The sequence below is a fragment of the Cervus canadensis genome, chromosome 10, assembly GCF_019320065.1.
Source record: "Cervus canadensis isolate Bull #8, Minnesota chromosome 10, ASM1932006v1, whole genome shotgun sequence".
NCBI classification, from domain to species: domain Eukaryota; kingdom Metazoa; phylum Chordata; class Mammalia; order Artiodactyla; family Cervidae; genus Cervus; species Cervus canadensis.
In genome coordinates this window covers 47,579,540-47,597,466 of record NC_057395.1, presented here as the reverse complement: position 1 = coordinate 47,597,466, position 17,927 = coordinate 47,579,540, and the positions used below count along the sequence as shown (strand labels likewise).

At 45.1% G+C, this 17,927-nt stretch overlaps 1 protein-coding gene across 4 annotated transcripts in view; it reads right to left on the bottom strand.

The window, feature by feature from the left end:
- Nucleotides 1–15,365, bottom strand: part of ADARB2 (adenosine deaminase RNA specific B2 (inactive)) — a 217,963-nt gene extending 202,598 nt beyond the window's left edge. For all 4 annotated transcript variants that reach the window (XM_043480468.1, XM_043480469.1, XM_043480466.1 and 1 more), the window contains exon 1: nt 14,949–15,365. In XM_043480468.1, coding sequence (XP_043336403.1) covers nt 14,949–15,048 — 100 coding nt within the window. In that variant the 5' untranslated portion in view covers nt 15,049–15,365. The remainder of the gene's footprint in view (nt 1–14,948) is intronic.
- Between the last annotated feature and the right edge of the window lie 2,562 nt (nt 15,366–17,927).

Below are 17,927 nucleotides of genomic sequence, written 5' to 3'. Positions count from 1 at the left end.
AGTGACAGTGACTGCTTTCTTATATGTACCTGACTCTGTGCACAGCTCCTGACACACAATAGGTGCTCCAAACCGTGACTTTATGCAAAACGGCTGTTTTCCAAGCAGAAATAGTATCATTTGTCATCTTATAAAAATTAACATTTTTGGAAAGAATTCACACAGCTCTTAAACAAGCAAAGATTACATAAGTTTGACGGACTCTGTTACACACAAAGGTAGGAAATCTCCAGGTGTATTACGCAGTTCACTCCTTTCCTCCTGTTTTCTGGGCATGTTTTGCATGAAGAAGCGGGCGTGGAAAGCCCCGAGGAAGCAGGCTGTGTTCTCCCCTCTGCAGAGCGGGGGGATGTGAAGCTTCCCCTTCACCCCTTCTGGAGGGACCTCACTCAGTCTTGCTGCTGCTGCCGAAACCTGCCGTCACTATGTGCACTGGGCGGAACTGTTTACCTGCTAACAGGCCGGCCTCCTAGTTGTGACAACGCATTCCTCCATTTGTAATTTTTTTTTCATTCATGTTTGTGTACAATGTCAGCCAGATGACATCAGATTTTGACAGTGGCCTTTGGGAGAAAATGTGTAGCTGGAAGGAGGCAGGTGGGCCTGAGCATCTGGGAGGGGGACCTACCTGGAGAGGTCACAGGTCACATGGTGGTGAGAGAAGGTGAGTGGATACTGGCTTTATGGTTTCACAGAAATTATGAGTTGAACAGCACAGAGTTCCCTCGAGACTTCCAGGGTCCTGATGGCACTGTATCTAATAGTCTCACACTCAGGTGTACACAGACACCACCTGGGCCCACCTGGACACACAAGTTCCCTCCTTAACTAACACGTGGTGAGGGCTGGACAGCCCCTGGAAGCACTTTTTGAGAGCAGCTAACATAGCAATATCCTCTCTACCCACACACACATACACACACACCCACAAACACACCCCCCCCCCCCACCATACACTCCCCCCCACCCCCACATGGAGACAGTGAGATTAGGGACAGCTGCTACTGAAAGACAGCTGGGAGTTTGGAGACATTTTTGCAATTGGAGAACTTTATGCAGGGTAGCACACCAGCAGGGAAGTTCAGGGAGGCCGCGTAGATGGCCTGCCAAGTGTAACCTGAGCCCAGGTGTGACATCTGTGTCAGGCCTGCTCTGGACTCACGGGCCCTTCCGTCAGATGCAGGTTTTACTTTCATCCACCCTCAGCTCTTCCCTGACCCAGCCTGGGGTCTGGAGCCACTGTCAGCTCCGCAGGACGATCGGGGAGGGGTCTGAAGAGACCGGCTCAGGCCACTCTCTGCTCAAGGTCAGTGGTGTGAGGCAGCCTCCCATTCTCGCTGCTGAAGGTAAGGGATCCAGGTCATTCTCCTGTCATACACGTTAATACAACATCACCAAGAACATTTAGGTTTGTTCACAAAGGGATTTTACAAGTCCAGAAATCTACCTGTGTGTGTTTACTTGGAATGATTTTATAAGTAAGATGTTGAACAATGGGAAGAGCAATTTCAGTCCATTTGTGCCCATGGAGTCGCTTATATCCCCTTAATGCTAATGTCCTTTGTTACGTTGAGGGAACAGGCTGTTTACTTACAAGGGTCTCTGTCATTTAACTGCTTTGTTTCAAAGTTGACACTTCCAGGATCAGTTGTCATATACTGAGTTCAGATGTCCTGTTTGACTATTCTCTACTCACATCTAATTTGTAATCCACTTTTCATCCATTTACTCAGTGAATTTGAAACAGAACCTACATGTTTACTTGTGGCTTCAAGCTGATTTTGACTTGTATACCAGACAGACTCTGAGCTAGTTTAATCTAGGAAATTGGAACATTAACCATATTTTTTATGCATGGAAGTTTATGAAAAAAATATCCTGTACACCAACACAGACACACACAAGGTAGGTCAGGACGCTCTCCTTTTAAATCCAGATGCACAAGAAGGGTATTTATGTATGACGAGAAGGTTTTAGAACATTCAGATTTAGTTCCAGGGTTTCACCGAGTGAAGGATAGGCTTCATTTTCACTGCAAAATATCAATTTGAATATGACTATAAACTCTGTGCTCACTAGATATACCTTTTTGCATGTGTTGTGTATGCAGAGGTTGTGTGTATACAGTTGTGTATATAGGAGTGTGTATATAGATACTGTACATGCAGATTTTGTGTATGCAGGTGTGTACATAGGTGTTGTATAAGCAGGTATTGTGTATATAGGTATTGTGCAGGCAGGGGTTGTGTATGTACAGCACTCAGGCTTTCTATTGTTGTATTTGATTTTTAAAAATAGAATTTAAAATTTCTTCACCGCTAATATTAATTCATTTATAGGTGTTGAATATTTTTACCTTGTACAACAATTAATATTTACTTTGGAGTGAGTGTATATTATTTAGATATCTGAACAATGAAGATGTTGAATGTCTGAGTTGGTTGAACGATCTCTAAAGGTTTCTTCAACCATCCAATAAGAAAATTGGAGGCTACTTAAGCAAACGCTACTTAAGCACAGTTGTATATAAGCATGTGTATACATAAATATATGTGTTTACATACATGCAAATACATCCCCACAAATACACATTCATAGTCACACACTCACACACATTATGATGTTATGAGGTGGCTTCATGATGAGCATCTCTGTGAAAACCAGAAGCACAGAGTCCCCCCTCCCCCTGCCCCGAGACTTCCATCTTGCTCCATGTGGCAGCACTCACGGGCACTGGGGACATTCTTTAGATGTTTGCTTAGGAATCCCTGAGAGACAATGAGCCCCTGTTTCCCAGGGACCCGCGTGTTTGCCTCCACAGCAGGGCAGTGGGTCCTCACCAAGAGCACCTGGCTGAATACCAAAGGTTCTGGGTCCAGGTCTGGTTCCTCACGGTCCAGCTCTTGGAAGGAGATGCTTGCCTCGGGGTCCCCATTCCCTCATCCAGAAACAAAGAGGACCTTTACTTAACCTCCCAGGAAGGAAGGCATAGGACTAATTCTGCGGAGAAAGAGCCTCTGTGGTGGGGCAGGGGGAAGGGAACCCACCTCAGAATATCCGAGTTCACACCACCTTTAGCTAGAAACGGGGGTCTTTGCCAGGCGGGAAAGGACACAAGGGGCCGAGTGAAATAAAATCCACATCAGTTACATCATCAGATCAGTTGGGAACACTCACGACAAAATAATCAAGAAAAAGTATTCCAGGCATTATCTCATCAAGCCTAAGGTCAGTCGGATTCTATAAGTACTTCTCATCCAATACAGACTTTATGGTTTATATACTAGAAGTATGATGGTGACAAAGACGTAACATGAATTTTCTGGCCCTTATTGAGGTGGAGAAGATGTTTCTTGGAAGAGGATGTTGATGAACCTGTGATGTGTTTAGTTTTGGGAAATGTCTCTAAAGGTAAACAGAACAGAACTTCTGTCTGTTTCTGGCTGAGTTGTGTCCCCACCACAGACACACACAGAGGGAGACCACGTGGGGACACTGGGTGAGGCCTTGGGGGCAACCAGCCCTGCTGACGTCTGACTCCCGTCTCCGGCTTCTAGGACTGTGAGAGAATAAATTTCTGCTGTGGCGTTTGCTACACAGCCCTAGATGACTAATTTACGGTCTATCTAGAATTTTTTGTACAGTTAACTTAGTCTAATAAGTACCCAAAACCCTCTCTGTTCTAAATTTTGTCCTAAAAGTTCATTTATAGGTCACCTAAATATGACAACATTCTTCTAATCTCTGAGTGAATGTGTGTGTGTATATATATATATGCACACATATATGTATGTGAAATACACAAGAAATATATATCTTACAATCTACAGTTCAAATATTGCTCCATTTTATAAGGAAATGGAGAAGCAGAGAGGAATTTCTAGAAACGAACAGTAGGTGCTCAATAAATATTAGTGACTAATTTTAGTTCTTATTGTCTAAGGGCCACATGGGCAGTGGGTTGAATGGCCTCAGCATGGCTGGTTTACATGTGATGAACCAAGACAATCTTGTTGAAAACTGAATACCAGAGCCTCAACTAAATGAATCTTTCACGGTTTGTCCTCCCTTGTATTTTGCTAACCTTTTGAGTGAGGCTGACATTCTGTAAAATAGACACATCCAACCTTATGAACGTTTAGTTCTATACTTTCCCTGGGATGTGGGTAAACTCAACGTCCCCCCACTCGTGGACCAGGGAGTCCAGTGGTATCACATATGGAGTGTCGCACACCAAGCAACTATTTATTTTATTATGAATACTTACAAATGGGATGTAGCATTCAATCCAGTATATGGTTTCAATTTTTAACAATGTGCATTTTTCATTGTCTTTCTGCTGTTCAAGTTTGGAGACTTCCCTAAGCATCATTACAGATAAATACCAAGACCCACTGGAGCAGCCAGCATCACTGCCGCCACAAGAGCAGACCAGGCAAGTCGTGCTCTGAAGAGTTTTATCTCCTGGCACTGCACCCTGGTCACTCACTTAATTCATGTGTGTGAGATGGAGACAGGGATGGATGGATGGAGAGACAGATTGCCCCAAGGCCATCTCATAGGTAAGAGAGAAGAAAGACCAGGAAATGTGCCATCTACACAGATACAAGGGACAAGTCCAGTGATTTGTCTTTCCCACAGGGTATCCTGTGTCCACAGCCCTGAGTGGACACAGTGGTGGGATGGCCTCCCATGACCACTAGGATGAGCCCTGTGTCCTACTTTGTATCACCTCCAGGCAGAGAGATGCCAGCCACCCTGCAGGTGAGATGCCTGCTTTACTCACATGCTAGACTTCTGACCTGCATAGACACACACAAGTTCTGCCCTCAGCCATGAGGACAGAGTGGACCTCTGGGCAATGAGAAGCAGGGTGGAGGCTGAGCCTGGGGCAGTGGCTGGGCCTGTCTTGGAAGAGGCGTCGGGGGCTGGCTGCAGTAGGATGGACTCAGGGACAGGTGTGCACCCCAGAGGCGGGTTGCGGGGGACACCCCAGAGCCCAGGCTAAAGGCACAGGGTGTAGAGGCCAAGAACTCCTCAGGGTCAAGGGTGTGTGGGTACCAGTGTCGTTAAGATGCACCTTGGGCATTCTCTGGGTCCGAGGGTGGCCCCTCACCCCATCCACACAAATATCCTCAAGCGTGTAGACCGGTGGGGAGGGGTGGGGGGCTGGCTTGGCAAGCAGCAGGGTGCTGCCCGGCTTCCTGAGGGAGTGGACTATCTCTTTAGCATGGACCACACGGCCATGTAGAGATGTGCTTTCTGACTCAGAACATTTTCCAGAACTTAAGGACTGCTTAATCCCTGATGTTTAGTGCAGTGCAGACACATAAAGATGTCCCATGAACGTCTGTTGAATGAGCACACTCAACATTCCACAGCAGTGACTCGAAAATAAGTCAGTAGGTGCTCTTTATAAGTGAATTCTGCGACAACCATTGGTTGATGGTGTACAGTGAAAGAGCCTGTGTGCTAATTCCTGGGAACACATTGAGAGTACCTGGCCCCCACCCTCCAAAGACCATCTTGCACACAGACCAACACCCGCCAATTAAACCTGCAGACAATTCATGAAGCAAGAAGGGGAGAATCCATGTCCTTCCCGAGAGGTCATCATACCAGGTGATTTATGAAATCACCAGTACCCCCTCACTCAGCTCCTCTTGTGGTTTGTTCCCTGTTGTAAACTGTAGCAGCTCATGCCATCTGCACCCAGTCTCCTTAGGAAAGCTTCCCTCTTACTATATTCTGATTATTGCTTTAAGCAACTTTATTTCAAAAATAAAATCAACTTTCTCAGTGGATTTTAACTAAGCAGCTAATATGTTTTGACATTGCAGAGGGGATAAAAATGCTCAGACTACAGGAGTTTGCATTTTAGTCATTTAATTTTTATATATGTGGTTTCACCTGAAATGATAGAAGAAATTCAATTTTGTAAAATATATGGTAAAAATGGGCATTAAAATTTCCATAGGACCTAAAACTGTGTTGGGTCACAGAGTCTGTTTTCATTTCCTGTGATTGTACATTTGTGTATCTATTCCCCAAATTCAGTATAAACTCAGAGAAAAGGAGGACTCTGTCAACTTCTTTTTTCTTGTACCTTTGTAGTTCCTAGGTCTTTGTCCAGTCCAGAGCAGGCACCCGAGGTGACAACTGCAAGCAAATAAAGGCACTCACACAGGTTGAATCTAGCCCTTGTCTGAGTACACACACAACGTCTAAGACAAACTGCAAAGAGAGCAGAGCTGGGTCTCGTGTCCCACACTTTCAATAAAGAGCCCGCTCTGTTGTGGAAGACGCAGAAAATAAAGTGCAGGAAGGTGAGCTCTGACCAGAGCACAGGAAGAAAGGACCTGGAAGTCACTCTGTTTCTCCCTCCCCTCTCCTCCTGTCAACAGCCCCACATACTGCCATGCTTTCTGTTTCTCGTAGTTTATGACATAAGAGGATAGATTAATTTTTATTAGATGCAATAACAAAAAGATTTATTTCACTTCTTTATGAAATTTTAAAATAAAAAGATGTTTCCCTCAATGCTAAACGTCATGATCATAAACCAAGTTTATTTTTTCACTGTCTTTCAAGGAGTTCATCCTCTCAAGACTTTTCTCTACACTTGATTTTTAAAATGTTCATCTAAAAATGAGTAGGTGTTAGACTTCTGCTATTCCAGAGAGCTGATAGACAATCTTTTAATATTTCAATATTCATTATTTCAATAAATATTTACATATATCTTAAATCTTGAATTTGTCATCTGTATATATTGTTTGCATATATTAGTAGCCTACAGAAAGTATAATTTTTAATAACTTGAACTCTATTCATTATCTACATACAAAAGCCCCAAATAAATTTAACTCCCCTAAAAGGTGATAACAATAAAATATGAACTGTACATTTTTTAGATCTAAAAGAGTAACCTTCTTATCCTAACTGCTTAGGGAGAGAAGATCTCCCCAATTTCCACCAGCCCCGAGCAGATCCCTGTCTCCAGTTCTGGGAAGGGCTGGCACAGGGACGCACGTGCTGCCGCCAAAGCCACCGTCAGGGGGACAGCATTTGTTCTCTATTCAGTATCCTTCAAGGATACTGCATTCCCTGTCCTACTGTATCAGAGCTTTTTAAAAGCTACTATTTATCCTCGGGATATATCAATGATTTTGATTTCAAATTCACTTCTCCCTCAGAAAGGAAATTAGCAGCACGGACTCATCTGAATTAAAAAAGAATTCTCCTTGAACTGTATGTTTTGAATGAAAAAGTTACTTTCTGTTAGAATTCTGTTAGAATCCGGAAGGTCCTTTACAAAGTTTCATCCACGGTATGAATATTTAGAGTTGAAACACAAACAGAGCATCTTTACATCTGTGGTTAAAGCGGGTCTTCCATGTTTTTACTCACCTAAGGGATAGGAGAAGGTATGATGCTTAATATTGTTTTGCGCAACACCCAGATTAAAACAAAAATCTTTTAAAGTTGTACATGACAGGCGGTACCTGAGCCTGTGCACCTTCCGTGGTCTGATGGGGAGAGTGTTTCCTGTGAGGACGGGCTCTGCAGCCGCCAGCCAAATGCAGAAGGAGCATCTGCTCTGGACAGGGATGAGCGGACACAGCCAGGCTTGCGGGGAGGAGGCCAGGGTCTGCTTTGCTGATGTGTCTGTCATGTTCATTATACTGGACTTTTCCAAGAGCAATTAAACTTTTAGGAAATATTGCCTTGATTTTAAACAGAGGTCATCTGTGTACTTCCGATGGACTTAGGCTGATAAAGTCATTTTTAAATCAATTATTGGTGTTCTAGGTGCATGCTGTGAGCTACTTTATCACGATTTCCAAGTCCTGCTTCTGAGAAACAGAGCCGCCCCACTTTCTGTTTGATTTTAACACAGAGAGGATTTGGCTTGGGCTCCAGTTTCAGAGAACTGGGTTCCCTCTGTCCTACTTTAATGCCATATTTGAGAAATCACGTAAGACATTGCACAGTGATGATGCAGGTCTTCTATCAGCGGAAGGAAACAAGAATTAGAGATTGCATCTCAAATAAATGGAGCAGTAAAGATTAATTAAACCTGTGAAAGTCTGCAAAGCACATTCTAGTTGAGGCATTTAAAGGAACACTTTCTATTGTGTGCGACCCCCTGGAAACCCTGAGCTAGCATCTGGGTGGCAGAGTCATGTCTGTAGAGCAGAGATTCCAGAAAGGAGCGTTTGCTAATGCATTCTGAGCAATGTTCGCTGTGTTTATCATCCGAATGGTGATGCGGCCGCAGAAAGAAGCCTCAGCCTCTTTTGTGGGAGACCCCAATGGGCACCGGTATAAAATGCTTGAAGGTAGAAGGGATGGAACCAGATTGTAGTTGAACGGAGCAGGTCATCACAGTGGAGGGGCTAGTTGTCCTCACCTACTTTCTGCCTACACCCCATCTTTCCTCCCCAGTGAGGAGAGCTGTGGATGGCAGCAGGCCTGGACATGAGCTGGAATATCCCAGCCTGAGCCCCTCGCCGGGTCTCTTCAGGCTGGGGCTGTTCTGTCTGTCTTCTCTGCACCGAGGCAGCCCCACGGAGCCTCCTCCAGGCCCGTGATTTTAAGTGAACTCAGCTTTAAAAAAGCTTTTAAAATTGCATCGCTTAGGGATTAAAAAAAAAAAAGGTCCTAAAATCCTAAAGTCACCTGAACGTTTGTAGGTCTCTTCCGTCTTTAATGCTAATCTTTATCATTATAAATGTCCCATTTATTGGACACTATTTCTTAATCAAGCATAAAATGCACTCTTTAGTATGAATATAAAATTTATATTCCACGCTTGCTGTTTTTTGAGATTTAAAATTTTTTTAACATTAACTTGATAATTTTCATAATTTAAACAAGATGATAGTGAACTTGTGTGTGTCTATTTTATGACACAAAAGGGACACTGACTAGCCACTTTTTACCAGAAACCAGATACTGGTTGCAGTCATTCTCCATCCATGAAATAATAAAATGAAATTATCTTCATGCTTAAATTATTTCATGCTTAATACCTGCAACTATAATAAAAGATGACTAAATATCCACAATGTTTGGAGAGAACTTAGGCACTCAGATTAACTCTTTATTTTCAAATATTTATCATTTATCATTCTTCAGAAAAAAAAATCGGCTGTCTTTGCAAGTAGCCAAGTTTATTTTGGGGAAAATTACTGATAGCTTAAAAAGCAAACATTTCTACTTCTGGGTTGCTGTTTCTTGGATGGGATTCCTGGGAAAATGAATTCACTCACAAGTGTATGGATGGACAGTCACGGCTCTCAGAGCTGCCTTGGCTGTGACTGTTGAAACAAGGTCAGGAAACCAGGCAACAGCCCCTGTCCCCCACTCCTTCTAAATAAAAAAAAAACAAGGAAGTAAAATTTTAATCACCCAAGAGAGGTGTTTGGAACTGAGGTACAAACATACGCAAGTATAAGAGACTAGGATTTAAATTTCTCAGTATGCCCTCCTCTTTCTGTTTCCTGATCCCACAGGCAGAGACCAAATTCACAAGTGGATCAAGAATTAAGCAGATGTTTCCCCTCTTTTTGAAAGTAATATTCTTTTCTTTGATAGTGATATGTTCTTAAGGGAATTATAATGCATTATTAGTGAGGAATAAACAATTCTCTTTGCATAATCCAGTATGTCACAGCATGTATTTCTGCATTTCAGTGCAGGAGAACCATTGAACTGAACAGACAGGGGTTAATTTGGCTTCTGTTCACAGCAACTCGACAGCATGAGCGGGTCTTGGCCGCGCTCAGGCAGTGTGTGGCTGTGTGGCTCTTCCTCGTGATGTATACGCTCAGGGTAACGCCAACACTCAATAGTTTGAATATTTTGCGAAGGACCTTGTGCTTTCCATATTTCACTTGGGCATTCACCTTTCTTTCCTTTTTTTTTTCCAGTTTAGAAATGGCTAAAATAAGTACCTTTAAAATCTCACCTATTATGTGAAAATTTATCCTTTTAGAAATCTTGTTTGCTAGTAATTAAGAGCTCCATTTACCGATACGGCATTTAGAGATAATATTTTTAAATGATGAAGATCTGTGATATTATTTTTGATTTTATGAGTTGTTCAAAACTGTCCACAGTACAAAAACAGTGACTTTCATTTTCTAGCATTTTAGAAAAAGAATCAGGCAGACATAAAAAATGCTCAGGTGTTTCAGCTGTCTTCACTGTATGTATATGTACACATGCACACACACAACCACAAACATCTACGGTTTTTAAGTTGAACACTGAATGCTTTCAGGGCAGAAGTTGTCTCTCCATGCCTCAAGAAAAGAAAGCTGCAGTTTCCTTATTCTGCATATCCTTATGTGACGCCCCTCTGGGGCAGCACTTCTCCAACAACCCAATCACCACTGTTTAGTGATGGATACATGAGCCTCATATTTTTATTCTAAATTCAAGTTCACTCATCATATCTAATGCCCTTGAAGCAATCTCAAATTACTGCTATTACACGGGTCACTAGAAACCAGAGGTACTAATACAAATTTTAAAAAGAGAAAGGAATAAAAAGCCCTTACACAATTAGAGGGCGAACAGTTCCGTCAGTTTAATTTCATCACTAAATCCAGTCCTTGATCCGGAGCTGCGGGCCAGCGAGGCTAGTGTGTGCAGAGATGCTTGGCTGCAATGCACGAGGCAGGCAGCCCCACCAGGTAGGATGAGCCCATCGGCCTCTGCCACCTTCATCTGTGGCCCATCTTTCTATTTCATCAGCTTTTCATGGAATGCCATTTCACAACAAGCCTGCGTCTGCCATCCACATGCTCTCCTTATCCTGCTCCTTTGGCCAACTTTCCCCCACATTTCCCCAAGTTCATGACCGGCTGCTCCTGCCTCCTCCTGATTCATCAGCTTACTTATTTCGGCAGAGCTACCCCTCAATTTTCTAGAACTCTGCATAAGGGATTTCCTTGGAACAATACGTGAAATTCAAGCATTAACTTAGCTTGCTGTCAAACGCCTCAGAAAAGACAGGTGGTGTGTTGATGCCGCGTTCAGCTGGATCTACTTACCAAGGATTGTTTCTGCAGCATTTCAAATAGTTCCCCAAAGTTCCCCCTCTCTATGTTAGTGACTGATGCCTAATTAAAACCCTGTCTTCCTATTTACCTCCTGGAACCAACTGAATTTGTATTGGTTCTCAATCCATTTTCTAATATATTTGTATTTAAAGAGCAATCTTTTTTTTTAATTTCCAGAGACTTCAATTATTTTATACACCGTATGTATTCATGGGTCAAATGTTAAAAATATTTTATTTAGAAAATGCATTTCATGACAATACACAGTTTCTTTTTGGGAAACTACTCTCACCAAAGAAAGCTCACCAAGAGATCAAAAGAGAATACGTATACTATTTTAATAATTAAAAATACACCTATGCAATTCCTCAGGCATATTTCCCTGGAGGTGTCCATGGTTCAGGGAGCTGATACATGTAAGTGACTTATTTTATATGCTACCCTGTTCTGATGGTACCGCCTTTTGTGCTTCCTGCTTGAGCTGATACTAATTTAAGAAACCTTCCACCTTTGCCTTTACTACTCAGGTTAAAATATGCACCTTTTACAACCTTTTACAATATCCACACTTTCAGTTCTTTTGTAACACGCACAGGTGTGACTCTAAGACCAGCACGGACAGGCTGCGTGCAGACCCGCACACAGTCTAACCCGGGACTGGAAGGCCCAGCACGGCCTCCAGGATTCTCCGTGAGGAGCTGGCTAAGAGGGTGCTCCATGTGGGAGGCAGCAGGCAAGCCTCCTAAACTACATGTGCAGCTAGGATTTCCTGGAAGTCTCTGCACGAAACACAAGCAGAAGCTGATGGGGCTCATGTGTGACAGAGGAAGGGACCGTCCTTAACCATAGTGTGGGTGCACATGTTACTGAGCAGGTGACCGTCCTGAACCATAGTGTGCAAGTGAGATGGTAACACTGTCCTTTGCTCAGCTTTTCAAAAAACTGCCTTTCTTTTTTGCATAAAAAGTCAAAATTTGACATTTCTTGTTTGTACAGAAAATGTAAATGATCCATAAACAATTCATAAGATAAAGTCCCAACTAAAAAATAACACAGAGAGAAAAATGCAAAAATGGATGGCCCTGGGTCCTAATGAAATAACAGGAGGATTGGGGGTGGGGAGGTTTGCTTAAGTGTCTTTTTAAAAGTTTACCTGAGAGACAAATGCAGGTCATGACTAGTTAATACCTGAAGTCATATTTTGTGACTAAGTTTTTTTTTTTTTTTTACTTTTAATGATATGGACTGCTTTCTGTGTGGTATCATGACTAAAAAATATCTCCTACAGGAAAAAAAATTTCATTTCCAAGGCTCTGGATCCTATGTAATAATAAATGGGAGTATCGTGTCAATTCCACAGTTACACTGTAGCTACAGGGCTTTTATTTCAGATCCTATAGATGATTCTGACAATAAAAAGCATAATAAAGAAATCTCAGGAAAGCCACGTTTAGATAATTTGTATAGAAGCTAGTAGCATTTTGGTTAACAGCTCCAGGAAACTAAAAGTTATGATGCAAACAAAATGATTCTTATTTGTGAGAATAGGTGGAAATACGCTTACCACTGGCAAAAAATGTACATTTACTTTAATTTATTCATTTACCCAGGAAAAGAACTCTTTCTGTGTGATCATAATCACTGGCTTTACTTAGTACTCAATAGAGCCTTATCAAAATTCCTTAACAGCCACCCATACACATATGGGCTTTAAATTGTGACAGATATAGAGTTTTATTATTAGATAAGCTTAAAAGTTGAGGCTATTCTATTATATTTCTGCTGTTAAAACTCATGAATATTAGAACATAATTTAAATTGACCACTGTCCTGATAGAAGAGGGGAAAAAAGCATCTGTAATAATTAGGAATTATATACAGACTGATCTGTTCCCAGGAAAATGCAAATAAAGAGCTCTGTAATTATTGTTTTCTTTTCATTGACCACACACCTCCACTGCTAACTTTTCCCTAAGAAGTGAACACTTAGAGGTTTGATTTGACTCATCCACCACGATAAGCTGTTGGCAGATGACATAGGAAACTTCACCCCACAGATAAATTTTCGAGTAACTGGAATTAGTACACACATCCTGAATACCTTTTCCTACTTCATTTTTGGCTATAAAAATTAAGAGATTTGGTATATTCAAAATAAAGTGTATACATATTTCACATAAAATTTTATTTTGAATTGTCATAGTTTATAGCCAATGAAGTCGTCCTTCATATTTCTTGCTTTCCTTTCTGAAAATGAATCCCTTCTAAGCTAACATGACTGACCTTAAATTAAAGGTACAAAAATGAATTTGGAGAAAGACATGAGTGTTCATCAGCTTCTATTTTCTTTCGATAGGTTTTGCTTTGTTGTAAAATATTGTTCCATACTTTTCCATTTTAATATTTAAATATACTAAATAAAAATACTGGAACACATGAACACTTGAAGCATAAAAGGCAATGTTTCTTTTTCATTACTTTTAAAATTTATACTCATTATTAAATTCTGTGATTTTTTTTTCAATATCATTGTCACTTTCTGTTAGCATTATTTTTGGAAGACATTGACCAGATCTGATTCGTAGTGAAATTTTCAGGGAACAAAGTGAGTAGCCAGCATTCTTTGCAGCAGCTCAAGAGTTAAACCAGAATCAGAATTACCCCCCACACCAAGGCTCTGAAGCCCTCCTAGAAGCTGTCACCTTGCTCCCTGCCACCCTGACATGCAATCATAATGAATGGCTGTGCGCTCTTGGCATTTATTCCTTCAAACCGTCTGGTTAATTTCTACTACCAGAAGAAGTCGGAAAGGGCTCGGGGACTGTTTAGAAGCAGTTAGGAAGAGATGGGGCAGAAACTTATCTTAAGCCTCCGCAAGGATGAAGATTCTTGGGGAAGGAGGTACATGTTCAATAACAACTAACTCCGCATCCTCCCGCAGAGAAACTGGGAAACCTGACACACGATTGTTGTGTCTTTCCCCCGTTCTTTAGGGCTCTTTGGTCACTTAAAAAAACCCCCAACACATTTCAAATAATAACTGAACTTTCTCCTGCAGACTCATGATAAGGGGCGGCTGACATAAGTTCCTCTCTGGGAAAGAGGCGGCCGCACCGAGGGCTCCGGCCACCTTCCAGGGACAGACACCGGCAGGACGGCGCCCAGGGCTGTCCTCCGGGCGGAGCAGCGGCCGGCTGCGCCCTGCCCCCGAGGGGAACCCTGGGCTGCCCACCCGACGACTAACTTCGGGGGCTCGTTCCTCTCCCAGCACCTGGGGAGCCAGGCTAGAACCTGACACCAGGCACTTCCTCTCCTCTCCTACTTCGCAGCTTTCCTCATTTCTAATGAGCTGCGATGCTTGTTTCTCTTTTCATGCATTAATTTCTGCTTATTCCCCCCGGACGAACCCCGTTCGCGCTGCAGGTCCCCGTGTTTACAAAACAGCCGGCGCCGCTCGGAATAGAAACTGTCACCCAGCGTGGGGAGGCGGTTGCCAGGGTTTTGCCCACTCCCGCCTCCAAGACAATTGGGATGGAGAAGCTGGCGCGAGGTCCCGTCCCTCGTTCTTAGAGACGCTTAGGGCTTAGGCGAGCGTTTCTTTCGGCACCGGCGTCTGTGCGCGACGGTCAGCAGCCGTGCCGGAGGCCGGGGAGGGCACCGCCTTCCGCCGGGGCCCCCGCTCAGTTGGCCACCCCCTCGGGCTCGCGGAAGCCCGGGCGTTCACGGAGGGACCTGAACTCTGGAGCGGGGCGCTCGGCGGGCCCCGGCCACGCCGCCCCAGCATCCCGAGGGAGGCCGCTAGAAGCGGGCTGGGAGCGCAGAGGCGACGCGCGTCGCGGGGAGTGCGCGCCAGGCGGCGCGGAAGCCGGTCCTTACCTTTTCGCTTGGCCCGCCTCCTCCTCCTCCGCTTGGACTTGCATTTGAGTTGACCGCTCAGCCCTCCGGACGCTCTGCTGGTCCCCAGGACCGATGCCATGGCCGCGGCCGGCGAGTGAACCCAGGCAGGAGTCCTCTCTCCAACACTCTCAGCTTTCCGGCTCCGGCCGCGGCCGCCGGGGACGCTCCTGCGGATCCGGAGCCGGCTCACTTTTCGGGGCTGCGCGCTCGCACTCCTGGCGTCTCCTCTGGCGGCTCTCTGTCACCGTCTCCTCTGGCGGCTCTCTGTCACCTGCGTCCAGCCGGGCAGAGCCGGCTGTCTGAGCCCGCACCAAGCGCGCAGGCTGGGACCGCGGAGCGCCCGCCGCCCCAGCCGCCCCGGATCTGGGCTCCGCGCGCAGGCTCTACTTTGGCACCTCTGCTAGTTGTTGGGCACCAGCCACTTTGAAGCCGATCACGCAGGGAGCCTGTCTATTTGCTGCTGCGAAGTCTAATTAGATCCAATCACGGCCGTCAGCCGGCTCTGACATCAGCGCCGCCAGCCCGTGCGCCCCTGTCAGCAAACTCAGCTCCGGTTTGGACGGCGGAGCTGCCCGGGGCGCTGGAAAGGGAAGGGACCAGCCCGGGAGGGAGGGGGCGCGTGCCGAGCCGGCCTCCCTGCGAGAAGCCCGAGGGGCAGCGGACGGAGGAGTCCGCCCAGCCCGGCTCCCGCCCGGCCGCACGGACAGGGCACCGGGCCCCCGCGCTCTCAGGCGCAGGGACCCCGCCTCTCACCAGTTTCTAACTAGTTAATCCATCGCACACCCGGGTGTCAAGGGGGAAATATCTCTCTGAGAAATACCGAGCCCTTGCTTCCTCGGCCAGGGGCTAAGATTTGCAGTTCCCCGGGAGACAGCCTCTTAGGGGGATTCATTTTTCAGAACCCGCATGTTTGTCTGTTTGGCTTTCTCCTTCACATCCCTTGGCTGTTCCGTCTGCAAGGAAGAAATGCTGCATAAAGACGCGGGGGTTCCTTCAGAGCCTGATTTTTAAGGCAGGAATGTCAGTAGGTTGCTCTATTTAGGGAACAATGAAATGAAAGGCAGAGAGGGCTTTTATCTGATAGTTTTATCACCGAATGTAACATTGGGATGAAAGAAAGTAATATTTACCAGGAGGTAGATTGCAAATTGAACCAGGTTTGAACAGTTTTTTTCAGGGTTATCCTGTTTTTTTCAAGACCATACTTATGGAACGTTAAAAATCTAACATAAGACTTAAAAAGGAAAATAGTCCAGCCATCTTCATTGCATTTTGCATTTAAATCACATAGGCTGTTAATTATAACAGTAATGGTTTGGGAAAAAAATCCACTCTAAAAGTCATTAGCGTTAACAGGATGATGCAAAAATGGCACACAAATATTTCTATTTCCTACTTTACATACACCCTCTTCAAGCTCCTCATGGACTTAGAAATTTCCAGATAATTTTCTTTATATGAGAAAAAAGTACTCCCTCTAGGGAACATTGGGAGCAATTGGGAAGTTTGGATGTGCTGTTATGTGGGGGGCTGGGGGTCTTGGCTCAGCTGTCACTGACTAAGGGGAGAGGAGGGCGTCTGCACCCGAGGCTAGCCCCCCTGCTCGGCCTCTCCTGAGTGGTGTAGACTAGCCTCAGTCTGCTCATCTGTGCAGTGGGGATCACCACCTTCACTTCTGCTTGAGAATCAGTATAAACAGCGATTGGCGACACTGATCACTTTGTAAATGTGATCACTGGTAAATCAGTGGGTAAAATTTTTTGAGAGAATGAGCACACATTCTTCCAGTTAGCCTCAGAAAGGAGGGGCTTGTGTATTTCCTGCTTAGGCATTTAAGTGTCTGGCTCATTTCAGGCTGATAAACGCAGTCCCATCAGGGTCTCTCGATGTGCCGGGTTCAACCATTTCCTGCTACCGACCTCACAGCCCACCCCTGCTGCTCTTTCTTGTGAATCCCGGAGAAGTGCACCACCCGCCCACGTACGCTCTATAGCATGAGAGATATTTGAGAGCGTCAGCTGTGTCTGGAAATGCAGCTGTAGGACTCCCCCTGTGGAAACTCAGAGTCAGTACCAACCCAAACTTTCCCTGTGTAGCTTTTTGCAAAAAAACTAGTCCCCGAGTCCAGAAGCCAAGGGGAGATGTCTTGGGGAGAAATTTGATCAGATGTGCCTTCCAGCCTGGTTGCATTTACCAAGCCCCTGTTCACCTCCTGTCATCAAAGACTCTTTCTGTGAGGCGCGGGTGCCCTGGCCCCCTGGTTGGAGAGTGGATGTGGTCACCGGGGACTACAGCTTCCAACCCTGAAGGGGGGTGGTCAAGGCCACACATTTAAAACCTGGGTTTCAGCACTTACTTTAGATCCTGATTCAAAAGCTGGTCAAGATCAAAATCTTGGCTGATCTTTACCTTTTTGAAAGTTCTGGAGTATAATTTAAGCAGACATTTTGCATAGACAGGGGCTAGTCTCTGTTTTTGTTTACTTGCATAACGTCATGCCGCGTTGGGAAGGCAGGACAAGCTCAGGCCTGGCAGCTCAGTGAATCTGTGTCTCTGGGGATGGAGGAGGCTTCTGAACCAGAGCTCACCATCACACGCTCTGACACAGGACGCCTTAGACGAGGCTCCTGCCTCCTGTCTGTTTCCAATCACTTCAGCACAGCTTGGCGGCTGGTGTTGCTGCACAGACGTGAAAACACAGACGCTGGAAGAGCTGCAGGCACCCACGCCTCCCCCGGTCCATCAGGAGGCTCCGCTGGCCTGTCTTCAGCCTGTCTGAGCCAGAACCAGGAACTAGGAGTGGGGGTCCCAGCAGGTGGGGGGCTGCCTGGAGAGTTAGGTGCAGCCCCCGCATAGCTCTCACGGGGAAACTGGACAAGGACAGAGGGGGTGGGCAGGCCTGGAGGGGAGCAGGTCTTCACACTGAGGAAGGCCTGGCCTCAGTACAGGCAGGACGGG